The sequence below is a fragment of the Botrytis byssoidea genome (assembly GCF_014898295.1).
Source record: "Botrytis byssoidea strain MUCL 94 chromosome Unknown BBYS_001, whole genome shotgun sequence".
Classification (NCBI taxonomy): Eukaryota; Fungi; Ascomycota; class Leotiomycetes; order Helotiales; family Sclerotiniaceae; genus Botrytis; species Botrytis byssoidea.
Genome location: NW_024065842.1, coordinates 1,155,533 through 1,179,277, shown reverse-complemented (window position 1 = coordinate 1,179,277; position 23,745 = coordinate 1,155,533). Strand labels below are relative to the sequence as shown.

General features: G+C 43.2%; 10 protein-coding genes across 10 annotated transcripts; 6 read left to right on the top strand and 4 right to left on the bottom strand.

The window, feature by feature from the left end:
* Positions 1-295: 295 nt before the first annotated feature.
* EAE97_000349 (uncharacterized protein) lies at positions 296-1,985 on the top strand (the record flags this gene model as incomplete). Its single annotated transcript, XM_038870859.1, has 3 exons — positions 296-533; positions 659-1,101; positions 1,155-1,985. 3 exons carry the CDS (start codon positions 296-298, stop codon positions 1,983-1,985), a joined length of 1,512 nt encoding a protein of 503 aa, XP_038738220.1.
* A 1,449-nt stretch (positions 1,986-3,434) lies between these two features.
* EAE97_000348 (uncharacterized protein) lies at positions 3,435-4,220 on the top strand (the record flags this gene model as incomplete). The annotated part of the gene is made up of 3 exons (XM_038870858.1): positions 3,435-3,500; positions 3,612-3,743; positions 3,819-4,220. The coding sequence occupies 3 exons, from the start codon at positions 3,435-3,437 to the stop codon at positions 4,218-4,220; spliced, it is 600 nt and encodes a 199-aa protein (XP_038738219.1).
* Positions 4,221-4,232: 12 nt separating this feature from the next.
* On the top strand, positions 4,233-4,943 carry EAE97_000347 (uncharacterized protein; the record flags this gene model as incomplete). Its single annotated transcript, XM_038870857.1, has 1 exon — positions 4,233-4,943. The coding sequence occupies one exon, from the start codon at positions 4,233-4,235 to the stop codon at positions 4,941-4,943; it is 711 nt and encodes a 236-aa protein (XP_038738218.1).
* Positions 4,944-5,322: 379 nt separating this feature from the next.
* EAE97_000346 (uncharacterized protein) lies at positions 5,323-6,333 on the bottom strand (the record flags this gene model as incomplete). Its single annotated transcript, XM_038870856.1, has 2 exons — positions 5,323-5,830; positions 5,894-6,333. The coding sequence occupies 2 exons, from the start codon at positions 6,331-6,333 to the stop codon at positions 5,323-5,325; spliced, it is 948 nt and encodes a 315-aa protein (XP_038738217.1).
* Positions 6,334-6,597: 264 nt separating this feature from the next.
* EAE97_000345 (uncharacterized protein) lies at positions 6,598-10,607 on the top strand. The gene is given in 7 exon segments (XM_038870855.1): positions 6,598-6,780; positions 6,840-7,019; positions 7,271-7,295; positions 7,349-7,469; positions 7,487-7,980; positions 8,034-10,271; positions 10,407-10,607. The coding sequence occupies 7 exon segments, from the start codon at positions 6,627-6,629 to the stop codon at positions 10,489-10,491; spliced, it is 3,297 nt and encodes a 1,098-aa protein (XP_038738216.1). The 5' UTR covers positions 6,598-6,626; the 3' UTR covers positions 10,492-10,607.
* A 497-nt stretch (positions 10,608-11,104) lies between these two features.
* EAE97_000344 (uncharacterized protein) lies at positions 11,105-12,378 on the bottom strand. Its single transcript, XM_038870854.1, has 6 exons — positions 12,046-12,378; positions 11,851-11,996; positions 11,620-11,795; positions 11,533-11,567; positions 11,364-11,476; positions 11,105-11,308 (listed from the first exon to the last, which is right to left on the bottom strand). Exons 1-6 carry the CDS (start codon positions 12,160-12,162, stop codon positions 11,191-11,193), a joined length of 705 nt encoding a protein of 234 aa, XP_038738215.1. The 5' UTR covers positions 12,163-12,378; the 3' UTR covers positions 11,105-11,190.
* A 182-nt stretch (positions 12,379-12,560) lies between these two features.
* EAE97_000343 (uncharacterized protein) lies at positions 12,561-15,868 on the bottom strand. The gene is made up of 2 exons (XM_038870853.1): positions 15,420-15,868; positions 12,561-15,353 (listed from the first exon to the last, which is right to left on the bottom strand). The coding sequence occupies exons 1-2, from the start codon at positions 15,658-15,660 to the stop codon at positions 13,021-13,023; spliced, it is 2,574 nt and encodes an 857-aa protein (XP_038738214.1). The 5' UTR covers positions 15,661-15,868; the 3' UTR covers positions 12,561-13,020.
* A 92-nt stretch (positions 15,869-15,960) lies between these two features.
* EAE97_000342 (uncharacterized protein) lies at positions 15,961-16,662 on the top strand (the record flags this gene model as incomplete). The annotated part of the gene is made up of 1 exon (XM_038870852.1): positions 15,961-16,662. The coding sequence occupies one exon, from the start codon at positions 15,961-15,963 to the stop codon at positions 16,660-16,662; it is 702 nt and encodes a 233-aa protein (XP_038738213.1).
* Positions 16,663-17,102: 440 nt separating this feature from the next.
* On the bottom strand, positions 17,103-19,985 carry EAE97_000341 (uncharacterized protein; the record flags this gene model as incomplete). Its single annotated transcript, XM_038870851.1, has 2 exons — positions 17,103-19,615; positions 19,667-19,985. 2 exons carry the CDS (start codon positions 19,983-19,985, stop codon positions 17,103-17,105), a joined length of 2,832 nt encoding a protein of 943 aa, XP_038738212.1.
* Positions 19,986-22,002: 2,017 nt separating this feature from the next.
* Positions 22,003-22,929, top strand: EAE97_000340 (uncharacterized protein; the record flags this gene model as incomplete). The annotated part of the gene is made up of 4 exons (XM_038870850.1): positions 22,003-22,349; positions 22,403-22,508; positions 22,576-22,822; positions 22,880-22,929. 4 exons carry the CDS (start codon positions 22,003-22,005, stop codon positions 22,927-22,929), a joined length of 750 nt encoding a protein of 249 aa, XP_038738211.1.
* Positions 22,930-23,745: the final 816 nt, after the last annotated feature.

Genomic DNA, 23,745 nt, shown 5'->3' with positions numbered 1-23,745 from the left:
TTTATACATGGCAATCCCCTTGCAACTGGAATGGCTGTGAGCCTCGGTTTATTATCTTGATAAGACGGAAAAGATGGAAGTTATCCTAGTGATTGTGATGTGATGTGATTTGATCCATTCTCATGCAATCTTGACACCATTTGATATTTTCCATATGACGGGGATGATATAAGTATATTGACCCACCCTCAATCTTTATTGCTTTCGAAGAATTTCTGTTCCTTCTTCATTCCTCGACGTCGAAGCGTTGTTTCGTGCACATTGGAGATACAATTGATCCGTTGCAATTTTCGTAATGTCGCATACGGCGCCACAACAGGCGCTGGATAAGGAGAAAATCGCAGTGGAAATGGATGGCAATGATGGAATTGGCAGAAATGAAAAAAGGAATGGAAATGAGAGCGAGGTTTCTGATGAATCATTTGCAAATCCGACGAGTATAAATGAAAAGGCATTAGTAAGAAAGTTGGATTGGAAACTATTACCTGCACTTACATTGCTTTATTTGCTGAGTTTCTTGGATAGGAGTAACAGTATGTTTTACTCCCTTTTCTTTGCGTCAATACCTCCCTCTTTTCGAAATCAGGGTGGAAATGGCTTCAATCGAAAGTTGCGAATTGATCATTAGAATGATACTGACCAAAATTCAAACACACAGTCGGAAATGCGAAACTTGATGGATTAGCGACGAGTTTAAAGATCACCGGGAACCAATATCTATTGACATTGACAATTTATTTTATCGGATACGTTCTCTTCGAAGTTCCTTGCAACATCATACTTAAACGCACAACACCCAAAACATGGCTCCCAACACTCATGCTTCTGTGGGGAATTGTCGCGACCTTAATGGGAGTTTCTACAAATTATGCAGGATTTCTAGCTGCAAGATTCTTCTTGGGTGTTACGGAAAGTGGATTGTTTCCTGGTGTAGTATTTTACTTATCAATGTGGTATAAGAGGACGGAAACTCATTATCGAGTTGCATTGTTCTTTTCTGCAGCTTCGTTGGCTGGTGCTTTTGGTGGAATCTTGGCTTATGGCATTGGGTTCATGGATGGAGTGGGAGGATTGAAAGGGTGGAGATGGATTTTCATCATTGTAAGACTCCTAAGACTAAAGTTTTGAAGTCGATTGAGCTAACAAAAGAACAGGAAGGACTTCTGACTGTCGTCGTCTCTCTCTTAGCTTATTTTTTCATCCACAATTACCCCTCAACCGCGCCGTTTCTCACGGAACCAGAACGTTCCTTTATCCATGCGCGTCTCAAGTCCTCCACTGATGCAACCAATACTGAGCCCTTCACTTGGGCCAACGTTCGCGCCGCTTTTGGAGATTACAAATGCTGGCTCTACAGTCTCGGTTTCCACACAATGTCTCTACCCCTCTACACCCTTTCTCTTTTCTTCCCTACCATCATTTCGGCCCTCGGCTACAAAGCGGCTACCGCACAACTTCTCACTGTCCCGCCTTACGCATTCGCAACAGTCCTTACAGTGATCATCGCCATCCTCGCTGAAAAAACTCACAAACGCGCTCCTTTCATTCTCTTCTCCTCCTCATTTGCAATCATCGGCTATATCATCCTTCTTGCAACTCCACACAACAAACCCGGCATCTCCTATCTCGGAACTTTTTTCGCAGCCGGCGGAATTTATCCCAGTACCGCCATCGTGCTTTCCTGGCCCGCGGCAAATGTAAGCGGACAAACTAAACGGGCCACAGCAACTGCGATGACGATTACGATTGGAAATTTGGGAGCAGTTTTGGGAACGCAATTGTATAGGCCGGCGACGAGTCCTAGATGGTTTTTAGGACATGGATTTGCATTGGGGTATTTGGTAGCAAATTTGGTAGTCGTGGGGACGTTGTGGATCTGTTTGGAAAAGGAAAACAGAGAGAAAAAGAGGAGAGAAGAGAGTGGAGAGGTAGGAGATGAGGTTTTGAAAAATGATGAAGATGTTAGGTGGATCTTTCAGACTTGAGTTTGGGGGGCGAACACTTTTGTTTATGTTTGCTTTCATAGTATATTCATACTGCTATTTTATATCTCGATCTCCCCGTGCTGGAAATGCGGTCGTATCGTAGCAACAGAGAAAATCATGCGAGACTTGTTGAAATTAAAGAATTGGCCGATGCTCTATTTCGTGTTACGAGAGAGCTATGCTGCCGATGTACAACTTGAGAACAGATGGCTAGGTTCGGCAAGTGCAGAATCATCTGAAATAGACATCCGTGCTTGCTTCGACAGCCCAGTGCAATATACAGAAGGAGAGACTCTTTGCACTCGATGTCGGTGATCTCTCGTGTATGAACATAAAACCACTTTCGTTTCACCATTTCCTGGATGATATGTATGAGAGTACTATACTTGTCCCCATCTTCGTGATTGGGTTGGGATAGGGATAGACCCATTGATAGATATGAGATGTCTATACTGGATACAACTGGCCGAGAGAAAGAGGTAGTCCTCGCGGCACACCCCAACTACTGGTATTTACAATATGGGCTGTGTAAAAACCAGAGTTACTTGGAAATGTAGAATTTCAGGGATGACCAGAAAAATCATCTGGGCCAAGAACAAAATAAGGGTCAGACAACAAACATTTCGTCATCTTTTCGAGTGTTATGAAAACCCAGACTTAGAGATTTACGAAAGATCAAGACGCTTGAAGTTGGACTGTCGTTGCTGTATAGATCTCGGATGCGGATGCTTTGTGTCCCGAGCCGGTAGAATACCATGCCGATTCTGTCTGAGAATTTGGGTATTGATATTTAAGTATGCAGCCCTATAGAGGCGGTCTAACGTTCACCCGATCGCAACTGGGTTGGATCTACCGGCCATTTGTATCACCGACGCCGACAACGAACCATATATTTAACTTTCGGGATTTCTTGATTATTTCATTATTGAGCTTAGCATCTGGAGATCAAATTCCCATCAAGTTGTCAATGACGCACTTGTTGTTTGCTTGCTTTTTTCGTTCGCTGTAACCTTTCAATAATTAATAATTCGAATGACGATAGACTTGAAGCTTCAAAAGTTATAGATCCTCAAACACCTCGATTGATTGAAATTTTCTAAGTAGAGTGATCGACTGGAGTAATCGAAAATGTCATTCAGACACATTATAAAATACACTATATCACTAGCCTGGAATTTATTTCAGGGGTAAGTGCTAAGTGCCGTCGTTGCCAGCCTCGGTAAATTTCCTAATTGTGGGGTAGTCGCATGGTTTGTTCTACATTTTGGAGCATTATGCTCTTCGACATTTTTGAGATTCCTAGCACAACCACAAAAATTAGTTTTCTGAGTTGCAGCGAGTATTCTAAAGTTTAGAGACCTGGACTACATGGGAAAAGAAGAGTATGATTTGATTCAAGGTAACCAATCATCTCAGTTGGACTGAATATCAAATCAGCGCTCTAATCCTATGCAAGGGGTTGAGCATATCCCACTACTTGAACTGCAGGGCGGATCACAGAGGCTTGTGCACCTTGTTAGTGAGAATGTATATGCCGGGGCGGCGATGTCTCGTCGATCAATCTACATGTACGGTATGAAATTACCTAAATCTCCTGCTGGACAAATTGGTTGTGGGCTTTGACAGTGCACATCTACCGGTAAAATCTCACTCGTGGCACCAACTTACTACATCACCCAAAATGGCGATCTTTTAGATGGTATTGAAGGCCTACAGATCATATGCCAACTGACCCCAGGAACTGAAACGCCTGCTGAAGTAAACTAGTACCTTCCCGACTATAAGGCTTTGTGTGCGGCAGAAAATGCTACGCATACTCTACACAATATTCAGACTCTCCGAGGAGCTCCAGTGCGCGATGGCCGACTTTGGTCGCGATACCTGGATGAGTCAATCACTCTGTTTGGCGATAAGACAGATGTGGTATTTGCTAGTCACCATTGGCCAACCTGGAATGACGATGAAAATTTAGTTCTCCAATTTTCATCGGAGCACCGAGATTACTACGCCTATCTTCATAATGAATCGCTTCAACAGATCAATGATGGGCAAACACCTTTGGAGATCGCAGAGAATATTCAGATGCCTCCTAACTTGAGTGCGAAAACGCATCTCCAAGGCTATTATGGTTCGATCAACCACAATGTAAAAGGTGTTTATGACAAATACACGGGTTGGTTCAATGGAAATCCAGCTTATCTCTGGCCACTCCCACCTACAGATGAGGCGACCTAGTTTGTCAAATGTATGGGTGGAAATCAAGCCGTTCTTGACATGGCCAACGAATATATTAGGAATAAAAATCTTCGATTTGCAGCTACACTTTTGGATAAACTCGTATTTAAAACTCAGAGTTCGGTTGAAAAGGATAGTGATATTGCAAAGCAAGCAATGGCAACGCTGGCATCTGTATACAATACTCTAGGATGGGGCTCCGAAAACGCCACCTGGCGTAATTTCTATTCAACGGGTGCTTATGAATTGCAGTTTGGGTCGCAGAAAGTGGATCTTGCCATGTCACCTGAAGCATTGTTGAACTTGAGTTTCGACGAGCTATTCGACACAATCGCCATCAAGATTGAAGGATCCGCCGCTTTCAAGAAACCCGAAGTGTATTTAAAGAAAGAAATCACCATCGATTTCATGGTTTCCGATATCCAACAAAATAATAAGCCGAGCGCCGGTTGGCACTTGAGATTGAGTAATGCTGCCATAACGGGCCATGCCATTCCATACGTAGTTTCTTCGGAGAAGCCAAATCCGGGCAGTGATTTGACTATCTGGTTAGATCATGTCAATCTCGCAAGGTTAGTTGGAGCAACGGCTCTGGGAAGAAATCCAGTTATCGTGGATAACCCATATATCGCCCTCAGCACTGCTGGAGACGTAGATGCTTGGACTAAGATCACAGCCTTGATCAAATTGCCGACTGCTGATTTCAATATTGTTACGCCTTGAGTATAAGTACCAATATATCGATTGTTTGTCCGGCTTATTTAAACACCTGCGGACTTGAGGTTGCCACTTTTCGACTATGATGGAAATGTAGAAGGAGAGGGAAACAGTTCATGTAACGAATTTGTGAAATAATTATGAGGATATTGAATTGGGCTATCACTCAGAGAGATAGCTAGTTAAGGAAGTTTTCTTGATATTGATCCTGATTTATTTTTATATCTGTTCTTGCGTGTGAGGTTCACTGATGAAATCTCCACTGAATTAACCTGGGCTTCAAGCATAGGGACGGACTCGTCTGAATACCTCCTTTCACTTTTTCCCTGTTCCAACATGGACGTTAAGCAGATGGCAAATTCCAGTAACCTCCTCTACAATTAGATTATTTAAAGAATGCATTCAAATCAACACCATCTGAGACCCCTACAAGCGACCAAGCTCCCTGTCCTATGGAAACGTCGTCTATCTCCACATTCATTTCGTTGACGTTTTTCAGTCCGTGAACACCTACAACTGCTTTTGCGTTGGAGGCTTGAGTCACTTTACCAATCTTGATTCGGTGGGATGCAACTTCTGCTAGTGCCGCTTTCCATGTTTTCTCGAAGATATCCATCATCTCTTGTGGAGATGGCTGCGGTAGAAATTGTGATGTTTCGTTGGTTGATTCAAGCACAGCCTGGCTTTCTGGTCCATCTGGCGAGTGTGATAAGACTTGACTTCCATCTTCCTCTGGTATAGAGACTTCTTCAACTGTAACCCTTTGCAATTGATACTCAAGGTTGTCGATGCGATCTATAACAACATGACCCGCTTGATTTATCCTCTTGTTAGTATCGTTTAAATTTTCGATAACTGATTCAGTGTTATGGGTCTGTCGTAAAGCGACCGAACTAGAGTTTGAGAATCAAATTGTAGTCAATAAGCAGATTTAAAAATGGATGTTCTTTACTTACAATGTTGCCATTTGCAGTGCAATTGTGAGCGTCCCTTTGCATGCTACCAATTGTCTGTTGAACTCCAAAAGTTCCTTCTCAGCCAGAAATCCAACCCTGAACCTATCTCTCCAATCCATTTTATTATTTGATGGATGTCTTATCCACTTGACCAATTTTTCTCGAAATGCCGTGCAAATCTTGTTGCAATTTTTAGCCGCCGCCTTGAAATTGTCATTGTCAATCTCGCTTGGAACTCCTTGGACTTGATCGCTTCTTTTCGCAGTAGCATCTAGGGATGAAAGTACACCGACAACAGAATTGAGATCATCGACAAGAGGCTTGATGGTCTCCCCCGCATCTCTTACAGCACTGAAATCATCATGCAGGAGCCTGGCACTATGGAAAGCAGCAACAATAATACCAACAACTGCGCTTCCGGTAGCAAGGACGTCTGCCATTCTTTGAGGTTCGATGGTTTGAGGGATTATCACGGTAAATCGAGTAAATGGAATGAATTGTGAGTTTGTATGACGTACAAGTAATGTTCAGATAGCGGCTGAGAGCTGAATACAAGGATTTTGCGAACTCGCCACTGCAGCCTATCGCACATGCTTTAGGATGTCAGCATGGCGTTCTGAACTATATTTAGAGATCCCAGAGACTCGATCATAGAATAAAGTCTGTGTTTAATCCCAAAGACGCATTTGATAGAATTTTCTACAGACTCACGTAAACAGACGTCGACGCTGCTATGGACTCTCAGGGGGTATTACCGAATGGACTCATGAATTATGGACAAACCGGATCTAAAGATCGTCATAATATCACACAAGATATAGGCCCCATTAATGCTGGAGCAGGCTCACGCATCTTCGTTGGAATAAACATAACAAATGAAGCAGCAGGTAACTATCCCCAAGCTCAAATATTGAAATGTCCAGAATCGCTGACGTTTGGTTACCAGTGCCGAAAAGAGACGAGATCTTGAAGTGGCTCGATCCAGAAGATCGGAGAATCTCTCAATACAAAGAGCATACTAGGTATTGTGAAGACCGAGCAGATGATACAGGGGAAGACTTTCTCAACGGTGATTTCAAAGAATGGGCGTCTTCGAACAAGAAATTTCTATGGTTGAGAGGACAAGGTACGTTCACCCAGCTTCGTAAAAAACTCATCGATATTCAAAATCTTACATATCCCGATTGTTTGGATCAAACGGACCTTTGAATTGTTCAAGCTAGCACAACAATTGGAAGGTAGACGTTCAAAATAGTTTTAAACACTAGGTTTATATTGTTCTGCCATTTCAGATTGTACTCATCCAATGTTCATCTCAACCATTCGATCCAATTCTGATCAATGAAGGGAATACGAAGTGCTGACGATAACAAATAGTTGGGTCCGGAAAAACTATGATATGGTGATTACTTAAATTTGGTGTCTCAAAGCAAGAGAAAACACTAATAATTGCAGCTCGCATCTGATTGAGAATATCCCAAATATCTTGAGGATTACCTCTCCAGAAGCGACTTCAAAAGATGCTCACTTAGTCGCCTTTTATTACTGCTCATTCAGCGACGATTCTACCTTCGATGTTAACAATTTTCAAAGATCAGTCATTGCGAAAAGTACGGAATTGTGCCTGAATTGAAACGGCTATATGAGAATTGTAAGCCATATCCCCCTTCGACAGTCCAGCTAACAGCATCGCTTCTGTCAATCATTAGCTCACTCAAAAGCTCCTCCGCCACCTTCACAAACTCAGAACAGACTGAAGCCTGTCGGAGCATTACTTTGGTCATTGATGGATTGGATGAGGTACCCCCTGTAAAGCCACGGGATGGTTATCTCAAGGTTATTAAGACTTTGTCCTCGATCCAAGATCAGAACTTCAGAATTGTCATCGTGAGCCGCGAGGAGGGTGATTTAAAAGCATCCTTCTCTAAGGGCGGATGGAGATGGCTCATGCGAGATGTCACACACGTAACCCTTGACATTGAGAAATTTGTTCAGGCACGAATCTCCAGTCATAGTACTCTCAGCTCTCAATCTCTCGATATCAAGACTCTGATCTCTCGAAGAATTAGTCAAGGCTCTAAGGGAATGTAAGTTCTCGCTTGTCGCCATTGTTTTCCTACAAATGTATTAATAGGTACAGGTTTCGACTTTCAGCACTGCAGATGAAGGAACTTGAGCTTCTCACTCGGCATTTGACAGAAGTTCATAAGGAAGATCTTGAATTTATCTTTGACTCATTACCCAGAGATCTGGACACCTTTTATGATCTGATCATAGAACGTATACCAAAAGGCTTGCTATCAGAACTCGAGACGGTATTGAAATGGCTCATATTTGCGGCTCGGCCGTTATTTGTGGAGGAGATCGTGGAAGTTTGCACCATTCGACTATCCATAAATGGACTACCTTGTATCGGAAACCGTCGTCGTGCTCTCGAAATTGTGGAAAACCTCCCTGGTTTGGTGGAATTAGAACCACCACTAGCAGATGGTGTGAAAAGTGTGCCTCGGGGAGTTCATATACTTAGCATTGCTCACTTCTCGGTCCAAGAATATCTGTGCCCAACTCACGATATTAGTCGCCCCCCTGGACTACTTCGTTTTACGAATATATACAAGGAGCATCAAACAATGGCACAAGCCTGTCTCGCTTATCTCCTCCATTGCTTCAAGAATAAAGATGGCCGCACAGCTGCTTTTTGTTTACGAGAGTATTGCTGGTATTCTTGGTCCATGCATATCACAGCGCCCACAGATTCTTGTGATTTAAAAGCACGGACTACGGCGGATTCTTTGCGTTTGCACAATAGCATTGTGAACCCCATCCTCTACAGACGACGCTCTGAGGTTGTATCTATGGAGGCCGCGCGCTTGAGAAGCTTTACGGCGACATTCACTCCAAAGATGTTCACGGAGCTTCTAGTTACCCTTAAAGATTTAGAATTCCCGTTTGACGAGTCTGGTGTATCTGAGAGAAGCATTGATCCCCAGCAAATACCTTACAAAACGATTCCAGGACACTGTCCAGACGCTACTAGGCTTGTAATTCTGTACCCATCCAGCGATCCTCACTCGCCGCTCAGGTGCGGCATATGTAATGATTCGCTTGATAACAATTCAGATTATGTCGGTTTAACATACGCATGGGGTACATATGATGAGGAAATGCCAGTGCAGAAAGTATACCGCAATGGATTTTCTCTACATCTGATGCCAAATCTACACTCTGCTTTAGTACATTTGAGAGAGAAAACTGAGCCTCGTATGCTCTGGATATATGCAATTTGTGTCGATATGCAGAATTTTGAAGAGCGCAACTTTCAGGTGAGGTTAATGGCACGAATCTACAGTCAAGCTGAAGAAGTCATAATGTGGCTTGGCGAGTCGAGAAATAGCTCAGAGATGATGACTAGCGAAGCTAAAGCCATGAGCGTGCTGAACATGGAGAATTCACTGGACGTGAGTGTAACTCCTTACTGGGAGACTTGGGGACCATTAGATGCCTTATTCAGACGAAGTCTATGGTCTAGAGCATTGATGATACAAGAGTCGGTTGTGGCAAAAAAAATAACAGTAATGTGTGGCCACTGCACTTCATCATTTGATCATTGGCACGACCTACGAGAGTTGCGTCGCAAAAGGCTAGAACCTGAGTTCCAGCTAACCCGTCTATTTTCAAATGATTTTTCCAAAGTAGACGATGCCGCGTGGGATGCCGTGATCGCCCTTCAAACTCTTCGAGATTGGTATAGAAAGAATGGTAGGATGGAACTCGAACTCGCGACCTTACTTTTTTTGTCCAGAAAGCATATTTCTTCCGACTATCGAGATAAACTATATGCGCTCTTGAGTCTACTGGGCGATAAAAAGCGATTGGATCCTCTGTTAACTCCGGATTATAGTCTTTCTTCAGCGGACATGGCCCACAAACTAACAGTGTATGTTCTAAAAAAGTATCAAAATCTCACTATACTTGAGAGTTCCTATGCAGCCGACAATTCTGAGAATCTGTCATCATGGGCCCTAGATTTATATGCGCTTCGTCGACCAATCGCCCATGAATCTAGTGATGCCATACAGCGAAGCACACTGCAGGACTCACACGATGCATCACAAGCATATAATGCTGGAGGCAAGTATATTCTGGACGACCACCCATTTACGTTCTCTAGCAACCTCGAGACTCTGAAAGTGTGGGGTGTTGTCATTGACTCCGTTGAAAATTGTGACCTAGGACTGCGGCTTTCTCAAAATATATATTGGGAAAGCTCGAGGGAAAGAACTGTGGCATTTAATTGCCGACGATTTGTCAATTGTCTTGGCCCGGAGAGTGTTAGAAGAGGTGATTTAGTGGCCGTATTATTTGGCAGCATTGTACCGTTTTTGCTTCGGAAAATCTAAGTTGATTACGTACAAGCTGAACTTGGACCACTAGGAGAAAGTTACAAGCTTGTTGGAGATTGGTGAGATTGTCCTTTTTTATTCAAAGAAAAAGAACTAACGTTTGATGACAGTTACGTTGAAGGTATCATGGGAGGTGAGATACTAGAAGCATATCAAGCTGGTGATAACGAGGGGCAGGAGTTCTGGCTTGAGTAGACTAAATTTGGACACATAAGAATCATTGTGACCATGGCAAGCGCAGGCTGAGTCTTTGAAAGTCATGTACACATCAGACTTTCGCATTATATAAGAAAATGAGCAAAAAGTCAAAATTATGAGAAGTGGAAGATACATGTTGTTGAGACAAGTAGCGTAGTTTTGCACGTGCTCCTTACGTAAATCAAACACTTCAACTGGTCATTAAGGAATCGAATAGTAGTGACTAGTTAGCAAAATAATGTTGGTACTACAAGAGTTTGAACGGGCATCCTCACATTTGACTGGAAGGATATCTGGAAAACTGGATGAAATTAGTTGGTATACACGTGTCAGATATCTACCAATGCAATGCATGTTGCAATATCAGTAAGTTTGAGATGGGAGCTAGGATGATCAGGGTAGGGAGGTTTCGATGAAGTCCAGATGTTGAGTTAGAGCCGAGAATATATGTATATAAACAGAGGTTTGCAAAATCAGATCACCAATTTCATTATAGTATGGAGACACCACATTTTAAATGAGCGCGTCATTGTATTTTTCTTCGTCCGACTTAAGTATCCCTCAAGATATCAAATATAATACGCTGATACAAAATTCAAGGAGCTCTTGACCAGAATATCCCACGAGATGAATATTGCCTATCCCGTAAGTCCAGATCACCTTCACCATGTTTTGTACCGTACTACTACCCGCGAATCAATTGTCTTTTTTAGAAGGCTCCCATGTCATACGATCATACTGGCACATTGTTTGGTCCCCTTCTCCCCAAAACTTGTTACCACCAGTGATCTTAAGATCATCACTGATTTTCCAGCTAGATTATCGATATGTTAGTCCCGGATCGTGAATATAGGGATTAAAAAACTTACCTGTCACTGCACCACGAGGAATCAGTTGTTCGAGAAGTGATGATAACATTCTCCCAGACAATTGGTCCAAAATCCCAAACACCGCCAGCACTTGGACGGAAGTAAAGTCTCACCTGTGGTATTAAATTAGTAGCTGGTCATCTGAAGAACAGGGTCTAATCAAACTTACAATGTTCAACTTTCCAGCAGTGGGAACCTCTTGTGCTGTTTTCAGATTAGTAACATTACATGCTAGCATATTTGGAAGGCCACTTACGAATGTTTACGACATCAGTCTTTGTTCTTGTCTTCTGACCGGCGCTGATGCTTTGGGGACCAGGTAAGATAGTGACATTGTTGATAGAAACATGAGTGTCGGTACCATACTCAATAGTATTGTGAATCTTATCGCCTGGCAAAATGTTGTTGTCTGTGGCAATACCACCAGTACCACTACAAAGCTACCAGTTAATTTCCTAATGTCATGTGCAACGCCAGAAATACATACTGCATCATATCCACTTCCCATTTACCAGGGTTGTGATCGCTGAGACGATTCTCATGAGCATAACTGTGAGCTTGATTGGTGCAACCTGCTCCGAATTTATGTATGCCGACTTTAGAGAATGGAGGGACAGTGATTGTGGCCTCAAACTAGGCTTGTTAGCTAGCTCAAATGATTAATTAGCTAGGTTTAGCTTACCTTTGTGATATCAACATCGGCATGAGGACCAATGGTAAATTCGTAGCCTTGGACATTAACCAAAACGTTGATGAGAATGAAGCACAAGGCGACGAGGAATTTGACTTGGGAAGCCATTACTGCTGATTTAAGATAGAATGTATTGTTTTTTTGACGTCTTTGAATGTTTGTTTGAAGTCTGTGAATGTTTTGGTATTGTAAAGAGTTGATGATTTAAATTATTCTGAACTGAGAAGATGGGCGACTTTAAAGGAAAGGAGGGGGAATACAAGTGCAAAGCTGCCTCGCTAAGGCCCCGCTAGTAGTGTTCGCTTGTTACTTGTATTGCAAAGTTACATAAGTGGTATGTTCATTCAGGTGAATAACAGGCTGTAGCCAGTCAAAGTACTATGTGAATTTAGTACCATCACTAGTAGTCATATTCTCTGCCTACACATATCTAACAGTTTCCAATCCAAGCTCAGCTCTAAATCACATTACGGTACCATTGCAACCATTGTGATGAGAATTTCCGAAATTGTATGACAAAACACATTCAATAATTTGAAGTGATCCTCTAATGGAGTAGACCTGACAAAAAACCCTCAATAAATGTCCTTGATTGATCTTTGATTTCTGATGTGATCTCGAACCAGTGAATCAAATTCAAGCAAAGTGATTTAAAGGAATGGAACCATGCGAATATTCAACCATGTAACTGGTACAGTGGGTGCTTGTCACCGGCTATATTCAAACTATCAAGCTGAGAATAGGATCATCAGTGGCGAGAAGCTGATTATGAAGGACATGATTGAGATGCATGCCATATCGCGGATAGTCATTAAAATTAGCCAGTTATATAGATCCCATGCTCAAACATTAGAACATTTTGTAGTCTAACTTATCACCAAGATGTTAGACCACAATTCAAATTGAAATTGACAAACTTATACATTAATTGAGTTGGGTATATACTAGATATGATGCTCTTTTATCTCAATATTCGACCATCAAAACTTTCTTCAAAGATCCCATTTCCTTTTCCCAAGCCTCAACCTTTCTTTGACTCGCCGCTAATTTGTCCAACAGATATTGGATACGAGGACCAACCTCATGAGGCTGCTTAGGTAAAGTACCGAGCATGACTAATTCATTCTCATACTTATCAATACTCTTCGTCTCGATCTTAGTTAGCTCGGTAAGAACTGCCAAGTCAAGTCTGCTTCGTAATACGCGATCCTCGCTTAACATCTTGAAGGCAGCTTGATACACTGGTTTCCCAGCTTTAATACTTTGTGGACGACCTTTGAAGGTCTTGATTGTGATTAATTCCGCTGCGGAGAGTGCTTCGAGAACATTCTCTCCGTTTGATGCCGACGACATAAGGGATGACTTGAATGTATCAGAGAGCAAGACCTGATTATATCGTAGAGTATCGTTCTCAGCAAGAGAGTTGACCAGGTACCATGCTTGCTCGACTGACCATTTCCGATCTCCCTTCTCAGCAGATAATAGATACATTTTCATGATCTCTGAGGCGCTTTGCTCGACAATCTCAGCTACGGCGCGTTTCGGAGTTTGTCCAGTTTTCAGTCGACGTGCCAAGAATTCTAAATCCGTCAGTCGGCCTCCCAGGACTTCGATGCACTCATCCAGTTCTGAAAGATCTTCTCGACGTTGAGATTCTGAAAGCTTCTCCGTGTTGTCTTTAGGGTTTTCTGGATCATTTTCTAGATGACTGATGACGAATTTCTTGGCTACTTGTGGTGTGATATCACCGAGCGCTATCTGTCTGAAAACTCGATCTGGAAGCGCTTTACTCAAGGACTTAGAGTAAGAGATATCATTTGTTAAGAAAATGACATGAGCAATATTAGAAGTAGTGAGACCAGCTGCCCATTCCGAGATCTTATCATAAACAATGCTACTGTCCTCATTCTTGTGTAGAAAATTGTCAATGACGACCACAGGTCTGTGCTCTGGATGTGCTTCAAGCCAATCATCGTCGGCCAAATTGGCGTCCTTATCATCTTTCTTTCGGTTTTGTAAGGCCACCTGTTTTAGAGCAGTTGCAGTGTTTTGCCAAATTTTGGCAAGCTGTGAGTCCAAGGTTTCTGAGAATCCAGATTTAACGCCAATTGTACCCTGTGCAGCCAAATCTATCAAACTACTAAAACTGTTCATCCAGGAGAAAACCGGACGATATCCAACGGTGGCAGCGGCTGCCGCAATAGTGGCCGAGTCGCCCCTTGCTTCCTGGATAGGTTTGCAATCTATAAGTAAAGTATTTGGTCGACCTTTAAGAGCTTGATCAATGATGAGCTCTTTCTTGCCTGATCCTCTTGGACCCTGTACAACGATAAAAGTATCGGCAGTCTCCATAAGCCAAGTTTGTAAATCTTCAATGGCTTGCTTTCTATCATCCCAAATGGCACTAAGGCTTGCTTCTTCTGCTTTGTGCACACGGAAAGAGAAAACGTCCTTTGCTTGACTTGCGAACCATGCATAGATCTTATTGTCCTTCAGACTGAAAGCATGATCGATATGTGCCTTGATAAAAAAGGTTCGAATTGGATCAAAAACCGCGACGGTTACAGTAGCAAGGATAGCGGCTACAGCTGGAATAACGACACGTGGGTGACTGGTAAGCCATTCTCTGATATGATGGGCTTGCATCTTAGCCTCAAATGACAGTCGAAGTATGGTGCCAGATTTTCCACCACCCAGTTCCTCAGTAACTTTTAAGCCATGCAAGCAATTTCTAGCCATGATCGAGTGCCTAATATTAGCAAAATCAAGCATAGCAAACTTTGGGAGAACTTTGGAATCCGACGGCTGTGAAGATATCTCTGCAATTTTTCCATATTTCCGGAACAAGCTGTAAATAACCTCTTGTGAAAGTTCGGCTACTTCGCCGCCAGGGGTAGAAGGCACAAATTCAACGCGGATTCGAGTGCTTGGGAATCTGTACAAATCCTCGAGCCATGGTTTGCCGCGTACAAGTTTTGCTCGCATTTGTCGAAAGGGGTTGAACCAAGGCTTGATTGGCTTCTCCTTCAAATATCCTGAGATAAGCGCTTCTATTTCCTGAGCCGTTATGCTGCGATCGTGTGAGAACTTGATGAACGCGCCCCCCTCCTTAAGTCGGGGTAGAATCTCTGTCACTTTTAAAGGGACGCTGGAGGGTATCGCACGCTCCACTAAACTCAGAGGATCGTATTTGGAAAACACTTTATTATTGAACCGATAAAGAATATCTGGTAGGCCTGAATCCATTCTTCCGTACCAAGGTATTCGAAGAAGCCATCCGAGCTTTATTGGAAAAATATCTTCAAAAAAGAACATTAGTGAGCTGTTTTGAACTTATGATCCTATCAAGAAGTATGAGAACTCACTATCCAAGAACAGGATTCCCTCATTAGTTCCAGCAGTAATATGCCCACTTTCATTCTCTCCAATTTGCGTACTCTCTCTCCTTACACCTTTCATGCCCTTCAATCTATCATACTTCAGTTCTTTCAGGCCGACTCTAGCAAAATTCCCGACATTGCCAAAAGCACGCGTTTGAGGCCTGGGAGAGCGCGGGGTACGTAACGCCGGCACGCTCGTAGGGTTGAACAAGATGCGCCTGTTCATATTTGCGCCTACCTCTGAAAATATACCTTCATGGTTTGTAGTATTATTTATTTATTTATTCAGTGACAGAATTCGGGAGAAAGAAATGAAGTTCCGTCGAGCGTTAGTTGGAAGAAGGCTCAAATCAAGCCAAACAAAAGGCGGGAAGCAGTGTCGTCATATCTCGAAAAGAACTGATAGCCTTGTCACGTGAAAATCGGTAGGAATTTCCCCGCGTGTTTGAATTTTGTTTTCAAGATCCACAACCTTCAGCCTCGTAGTCCTCGAAAGACAAAATTTGCAACGACATCAACCTACACAATGGGCTGGTTTTCATCATCTGCTCCCTCTGCGGAGAAACCAGCTTCCTTAGATTCAAACGACCCAGTCTCGTCTCCCCAATCTTCCGCAACCAAACCTCAAACAAAAACTCTCTCTCGCGATGAAATTGCAGACCAAGAACTGAATTCCTTTCTCCGGGAATTGGAGGCCGACACCCATTCTTCTAGTACAAAATATAACTGTGTACCCCGGATACCTCCAGCAGAGCCTTCCCATTCTCAACCCTCCACTCAAGCTCCTGCCCAAAGCGATTCTTCGGAGCCGCTCTCTATCCAACTCCTTCCCACAACCATGTCTTGCCGCACAGCCTTCGATGCAGCGTTCTATTGTCAGTCTTTTGGCGGCCAGTTTAATAATTTATATCGATATGGCTCCGCACGAGATTGTAGCGAGTCATGGTCTGACTTTTGGTTTTGTATGAAAACGAGAACGTATGCCGATAATGAAAAGGCCAAACTGATCAAGGCACGATGGATTGAAAAGGAGAAGAGAAAATATGGAGATCCTAATGATAAAAATAGAGAGTTAGGGAAGAGCAGTGAGGATGTGTGGAAGGGAAGAGAGCAGAGGTTAGAATGGGGAGAAGCATTTTGTGTGGAAGAACCCAAATGGACAGGAAGTGACGATGAATGGAGGAGGATGGAGAAAGAACACAGGGAGGCACAAAAAAGCAATCTTTGAAATGAGCTCAACGTACAAGTATAGCATTTTTTTTGGATCAGACATATGTGATGTCTTGATGTATAACAGGAAGGGGATTGATTCGGAAAGAAAGCTTATGGTTTTCATGAAGGCGTTGAATGTTTTTGATAGTGAGTCATGAACTATCTTGTTCTAGTAGTACCTAGATAACTGTCCATATAACGAGAAATAATAATCCCTTCAAATCCCTGGAATACAGCTGCGCCAATCCTTTATCGAACCTAGCCAATCCCCCTGTATCGCCTTATTCTTTCCAATCTTCAAACCAGAGTAATATGTACAATCGTGTGCCCCGTGATGTTCATCCCTAAAATGCGCCTGCCCAAACCAAAGTAGTGCCCTTTCTGCACTCAACTCAAACTCCTTGATCAGGTCAAACGCGAATTTACCCATAATAATACACCTGTACAATACACCTCCTACATGCCTGGTTGTCTTGCCATACCCATACCATTTTGCATCTGCATACCTGGCGGGAATCCTTGCTGCCCACCCGCTTGCATCTTCGCTTTGAAGTTTTGGAGTACTATGTTCTGGGCTTGCATTTGTAATTTCTTTTTCAAGAGGTCTGGTAGGCCTTGAGGATGTGCGCCAGATGCCATCTCTCTATTGTAAAGTTGCTTATATACAGCGGCCATCTGCTGATGGGTTTGCATCGGGTTAGCGTGCATATATTGTTGTGCCATGGCGATCTGTGGGTTCATTTGTTGCTGCTGCTGGGGGTGTTGTTGTTGTTGCTGCTGCTGCATTTGTAATTGTTGTTGTTGCTGCTGTTGTTGCATTTGCTGCTGTAATGCCATGCCCTGCATATTCTGCATGTTCATGTTGTTCCCCATGAACTGTTGATTCATGTTCATATTCTGAGGCATGCCAGCTTGTCGCATAGCAGCTAATTGATTCTGATAATTTTGAGCCAATTGATGGTTGGGGTTATTAGCATTCGCTTGCATCTGCATTTGCCTCATTTGTTGGTGCTGCATTATTTGATGAGGAGTCAATTGCTGTCCGTTAGGCATTACTCTCATACTTTGAGCTTGCATCTGCTGCTGTTGTTGAGCTCGTAACGCCATCAAATATTGTTGCGTTTCGACGGGCGACATGCTATTTATACCTTGAACATGCATTTGAGCCGAATTCATTCCAATCTGGCCCATTCCAGGTGCTTGGGCCATCACGCCTTGCAGTGGGCTCCCTTGGCTCATCCTTGGTGTGAGTCCGCGATTCAAAGGAGTGGATTGCATGTTAGGAGTCGCATTATGCATACGAGGTGTTCCTGCATGGCTTTGCTGGCTTCTTTGAGCCACCATACCATGAGCTGCAATGGGTGCAGGATGGTTTTGGTGAACAACAGAGCCTGGACGAGGGGGACTGCCACCCATGCTCGACGTAGAGTGTTGCATTGGGTTATTGCCGATACCGTTATTGACTGTCGGCGATGCCTGGCTGTGCGGAGTTCCATTTCGAACGATTGGTGAAGACATTTGGGCCTGGGTACCTTGATGAGGGTGGAACCGTTGCGCCTGCATACCATTTGAGACGATTCCATTGGGTTGAGATGGATGTGCATGGGGGCCTTGCGTTTGAGGAGGCATACCCTGCAAACCCTGTGAATGCTGCTGCTGCTGCTGCTGTTGAGCTATGGCGCGTCGCTGAGCTTCTTGTTGCTGCGCCGCCTGTTGTCTTGCCGCCAAATTTTGACGTCTTTCTATCTCCTTTTGTCGAGCTTCAGCTATCTCTTGTTTCCTTTGAATCTCCTCCTCTGCCTTAGACTTTCGCTGTGCCTCTGCTTCCGCTGCCTTCTTCAAGGCTTTCTTGTCTTCGATATCCTTTCTGATATTGGTGAGAGCATTAAATTTCTCAAATCGGGCTTCGAATCCACCACCAGCCTGGCCAGCACCATCAGCTACATTAATACCTCCGGCGCCCCGGGCAACAGTTGCAAAACGTTGTTCGTCCAAAATGAGCATATAGCGTTGTTCGTCTGCAGCAAGCGCTTCATCAGCAGCCATTTCTGCGACTGTCCTTTTACGGGACTTGGGCTGAGGAGGCTTCTCCAAGTGCATAGGATGAGCTAATGATTCTAGCAGCCGTGAACATTCTGTTGCACTGTTTGCAGGCTCGAGAGCCAAGGGGGCTGTAGTGGCTAGGATAATCTGAGCTTCTGCTGCGTATATATTGCCGCAATTGAACTCAGATTTGGCCAGTTTCAATCTTTTCGCGGCTGGTGGCATATTCAAGCCGGGAGTTGGCGGGACAGCTCCAAGTGGTGTAGGTGGTTGCGCTAATGTAGCTGATGTACTTCCTTCGGAACGTTCTTGGCGCTTGTCCACATCTGGTGTATGAGGTGCAGTAGAATTACGAGCAATTTCGACATAGGTACTAACAGGTGTTGGGAACAGCACGCACGTTGTCACTTTGAGTTTTGCTGGTGCAGGGACTGTTTTATTTTTCTGGGAATCGTTCGAGGTGCCCGGCGCAGGCATATTCTCCTTATCTTGCTGAGCAGATGTTCTTGATTTCGTGGAGCCATCGTTACTCTGTTCTTTCGACGATCTACTTCTATCTAAGTCGGGTCGAGGGTACGAGGCATATGGAGATGGTGTAATATAACTACTGAGTGTATGAATCGAAACGCCTTCCTTACTTCCCTCCTTCGGTTGAGATGAGGGTTGTTGGGGAGCAACAGATTTGTGATCGAGGATCTGGACAATCATGCAACCTTCGTAGAAAGCTACTTCGTTCAGTATAAAATAATCCACCAACTCATGAGGTATGGTTTTCTGTCTGAGGTGATCCAGGAGTACTCTCATTGGAGAAGTGTAGGAAAAACTGTTTTGTTGTTGATCGAATCGGAAATGCGTCGCGTAAAGGTGTATGATCAGAGAGGGGGGGCTTTTGCGGTATTTGTGAAGAATATAGTGCTCAGTTTTGACTAGGAGATTTTAGTATGTGTACGAGCCACTGAATGTAACAAGAGGTTTACCATATGGTTGTGATTGCGCAACTTGTTGTATAACGAATTCCTCTGCAACACTGCCAGATCTTATACCTGCACTATTATTCTTCATTCCTCGACCAAGTGTGTGCCCTGAGCGATTTCGATTCGCAGATCGAGCTCCCGAAGAGTTTCCAGCGCCATTTGTTGCAGCTGAGTTTTGGGAATTTTTGGAACCGGATGGTAGTCTTCCAGCGGACATTGATGGGGACGGAGACGAAGTCGATGAATTGATGCCGTTTGTTTGAATAGACATAGGCCGTTTGACTTTGTTAGTCGCTTGAGCGATCGATGCCGCAGGCGCCATTGTTGATGTTGAAATCTCAGCAAGATGTACTTCTGCTAAATTATTCAACTTGTCGCAATGGTCACTGTACTCTGCGCGATATCAATGATTCTTTGATCTTTTCCATCTAATACGATCGACCGTTTCTATTGGGCAATTTGATGTATTCAGAGACGCGACTCTCTTCTATGTTTCAAATTAAGAATTAATGAAAGGAAAGTTATCGCGTTTCTATGATGCAATACGATATCGAATCTGATGATTTCCTCGAGGGGAAGTTGGGGTGAGGTGTGGAGACCAGAGCCGCTAGAGTCCCAAGCGTGTGAACAGGGTTATGTCACCTGATGAAGAGCACCCCACCGCCTTTTCATGCCACATTCACGTTCTCTGTTCGATGACAATTCCACAGAGCAGAGCACATTCGAATCCTAATATCATAAGGGACACTATTACCCAACTCAACATTCATCATCTACACCAAGTGTTGAGCGCAGCGAGCGAATAGGTAATTGGCGACATGTTATCATACTACAGATAACTTGGATGTATTTAAGGGGTCCCTTTGTAGGTTCCTGTAAGGTAAGATCAAGTCGATATTTCTTTGAGCTGAAAAGTATTCTTCTACATTTCCACCATTTGTCTGATGTTTTGCATATGATGCAAGTTGATTTCTGATCTTTTGCAATTCAACAAACCCTCAAAATCATCTAGATTCTGGATCAACTGAACGCCTGAAAGCAGCTTACTCCAATTTCGAGCACAATGCCGTATTAGTTAAACAGGTTATCACCGTACAACTGAATCTACAGCGAAGAAGAGAATTATGAAAATAATCTAAGCATGGTCCCGAGTGCACAACTTCTTTTTGAGATTTTAATTGGAGGACATATTTCGGATTGCTTTCGCGCTGAGTTCATGATCTGCGAACATCGCTTGACAGACAGGATGGAACTAGGTTTCGTTAAGAAGCTCTATTGGTACAGCTTACTAGAATATGTGAACATCGAGATGTATTTTTGTGCCAAATCAACCTCCCTCGAGTATGTAAGGATTCGAGAATGGGTCGTCTCATATTCTTGCACTACTGCAGTTGTCAGACATGGAGGAATTTTACCACGAAGGGAATCATTCATCATCATAAACGTCAGTCCAGTTTAGGCATAATCTTCACTATTCGCCTCTCTTGAAGAATCCGGGGTAAGTCATGAGATCTCCTCCCTTGTAATTCTCAAGGTTGTACGACTTTATCCACGTTTCCTGCGATATTAGCCAGAATTGCCAAAGTGCGGCTTCAAGCCTTCTGGTCCCTGGGTGCCGAATGAGACCCATTTTAACGGGCATCAAATGGTTAGTGAATTGAATAACCTTTCTGACTCTTCTACTTTTGTTTTCCTCCTTCGAAGATTCTTTCGTATTAATAGTTTAATCGTAACTCAATTTGAGTTGAGCAATTAATATTGTTTTTTGGACACTGTAAATTATTATGCGAAAATATTATTATGTGATTTTCAACCACTTATAAGTGAATGGGATAGATGTAAATGGGTCAGTCAATCTTCAAGGAGTTTTCCGGGGGTTCTATTTTTAATTTTAGTGTTATCTTTTTTTATATTATGGTTTCTTGATCATTATTGTACTCTGTATAATTACAAATCGCCTAATTTCAAATGTTCATTAGCAAAAAAGTGGAGAGCATCTTGGCTTGGCTGTCAAGCAGCCACAAGCCACCCTAGATATACTCCGAAAATCAGGGAGTTTATTCAAAGGTCCTTAGATACCGAAGCTGTACCACAATAGAATCTTGGTCCTCGTGCAGATAACTGCATATTGCGATTTTCTTAGGTTTGATCAATCTACTGAGCGCAGGGTCTACCTGGGCAATGTCCCCCTATTATTCCGCTCAATGTTTCCACGAGTGAGCGCTTGTACCATGATACTTGTGATGGATTCTATATAAATATAAGCCTTGCTCGCTCTCTATTCCCTTCATTCAACACTCCACGCACTTCTAACTCTCTTACCTTTCACTCCTATCACCATGAAGTTCACCCAGTCCTTGGTTTCTCTAGTCCTGGCAACAGTTACTGTTGCCTCCCCTACTCCTACTCCTACTCTTGAGAAGCGGGCTACAACAATGTGTGGCCAATGGGATACTGTTGCAACTGGCACTTATACCGTCTTCCAAAATCTCTGGAACATTACCGGTTTTACTGGTTCTCAATGCTCAACTGTCACTTCAGACACGAGCAATTCTCTTGTCTGGTCCACTAGTTGGTCATGGGCGGGAGGATCTTCCCAAGTCAAGTCTTATGCAAACGTAGGGCTTAATATGGCAGCTAAGCAGGTTTCTGCTATCTCGACCATCCCAACTACTTGGAAATGGAGGTTAGTTACTTCACATCTGTCCAATGAACCTAGCTGATCGTCAACCTTTCTAGTTATACTGGCTCTAACATCGTTGCTGACGTTTCCTACGATTTGTTCTCCTCAACTACTGGTACTGGCAGCGCGAACTATGAGATCATGATCTGGCTTAGTGCTCTTGTGAGTTTTCCATTACCATTACTTCTTCTCTTAATTTGATTAGGCTGCGGAGACTAACGATTTTCAGGGTGGTGCAGGACCAATTTCATCTACCGGATCAACGCCCATTGCAACCCCAACCATTGCCGGAGTGTCATGGAAACTCTTCTCTGGACTCAACGGTGCCACAAGAGTCTATTCCTTCGTCGCTTCCAGCACAGTTAATAGCTTCTCTGGTGACTTGAAGACATTCCTTACATACTTGACCTCCAACCAAGGATATCCAGCCAGCCAATATCTCACGACGATTCAAGCTGGTACCGAACCATTCACTGGTAAGGCCCCCCCCCCCTCTAAGTTATCTGATTTGGCGAAAAACTAATGAGAAATAGGAAGCAATGCTGTCTTCAAGACGACTGCCTACTCCGTATCGCTTAAATAAATCTTTGGATGAGGATATAAGGCATGTGAATCTGCACAGACACATGACAGTACCCTTGAAGGAATTGCATCTAGATGGATGCTGAGGAACTTTGTACATAATTTTCCCTTCAGCGAATATTTTTAGAACATTCGGAAACTGTATACATATAAAAAGATTTTATGCACTGGCTACATCATAGGATGACTTGACGATTCTTTCCTCACTCTCCGACACGTGAAACATTCCAAAATGCTCAACGAGATGATAGAACTCAGACATTGATAAGAGCTGTTCCTTATAGCTAGTTCATGGGCCAGTGAATCCATGAGCTCTGGATACTAGATAGATATAAACTTATGTCAAAAGAACAGGTATAATGATTACAGCTCAATCTCTATCTATGATAACAAAATAGCACATGATCTGTGTTTAACAGTAACACAACTTGCGTGGTGGTAGATTTCAGACATTCGATGTTCATGAAAACTTTGAAACATGGGCTTTTGAAAATCGCAGTTGGAAATGAACGTTGACCAGATTCGATACCACTCTTTAGGTTTGATAATCGTTCGGAAGTTCGACAATTCATTGCTACGAGTAGACTTAATGCCATTGCGTTTGGCCCTGAGCAACGATTGCATAGGGTTTTAGCACGCCATCCAACTTGTACATCTTGAAGCATCAGTTCAAGCCAGAATATTGAAGAAAAAAATATTGGCAAAGAAATCGAACCCGTTCTAGATTCTAGATGGCATGATCTTGTGAATTTATGCCTCAGATACGACCGGATTTGATCTAATCGTTCAAATCAACCTTTTAAAGTTCATATGTTAA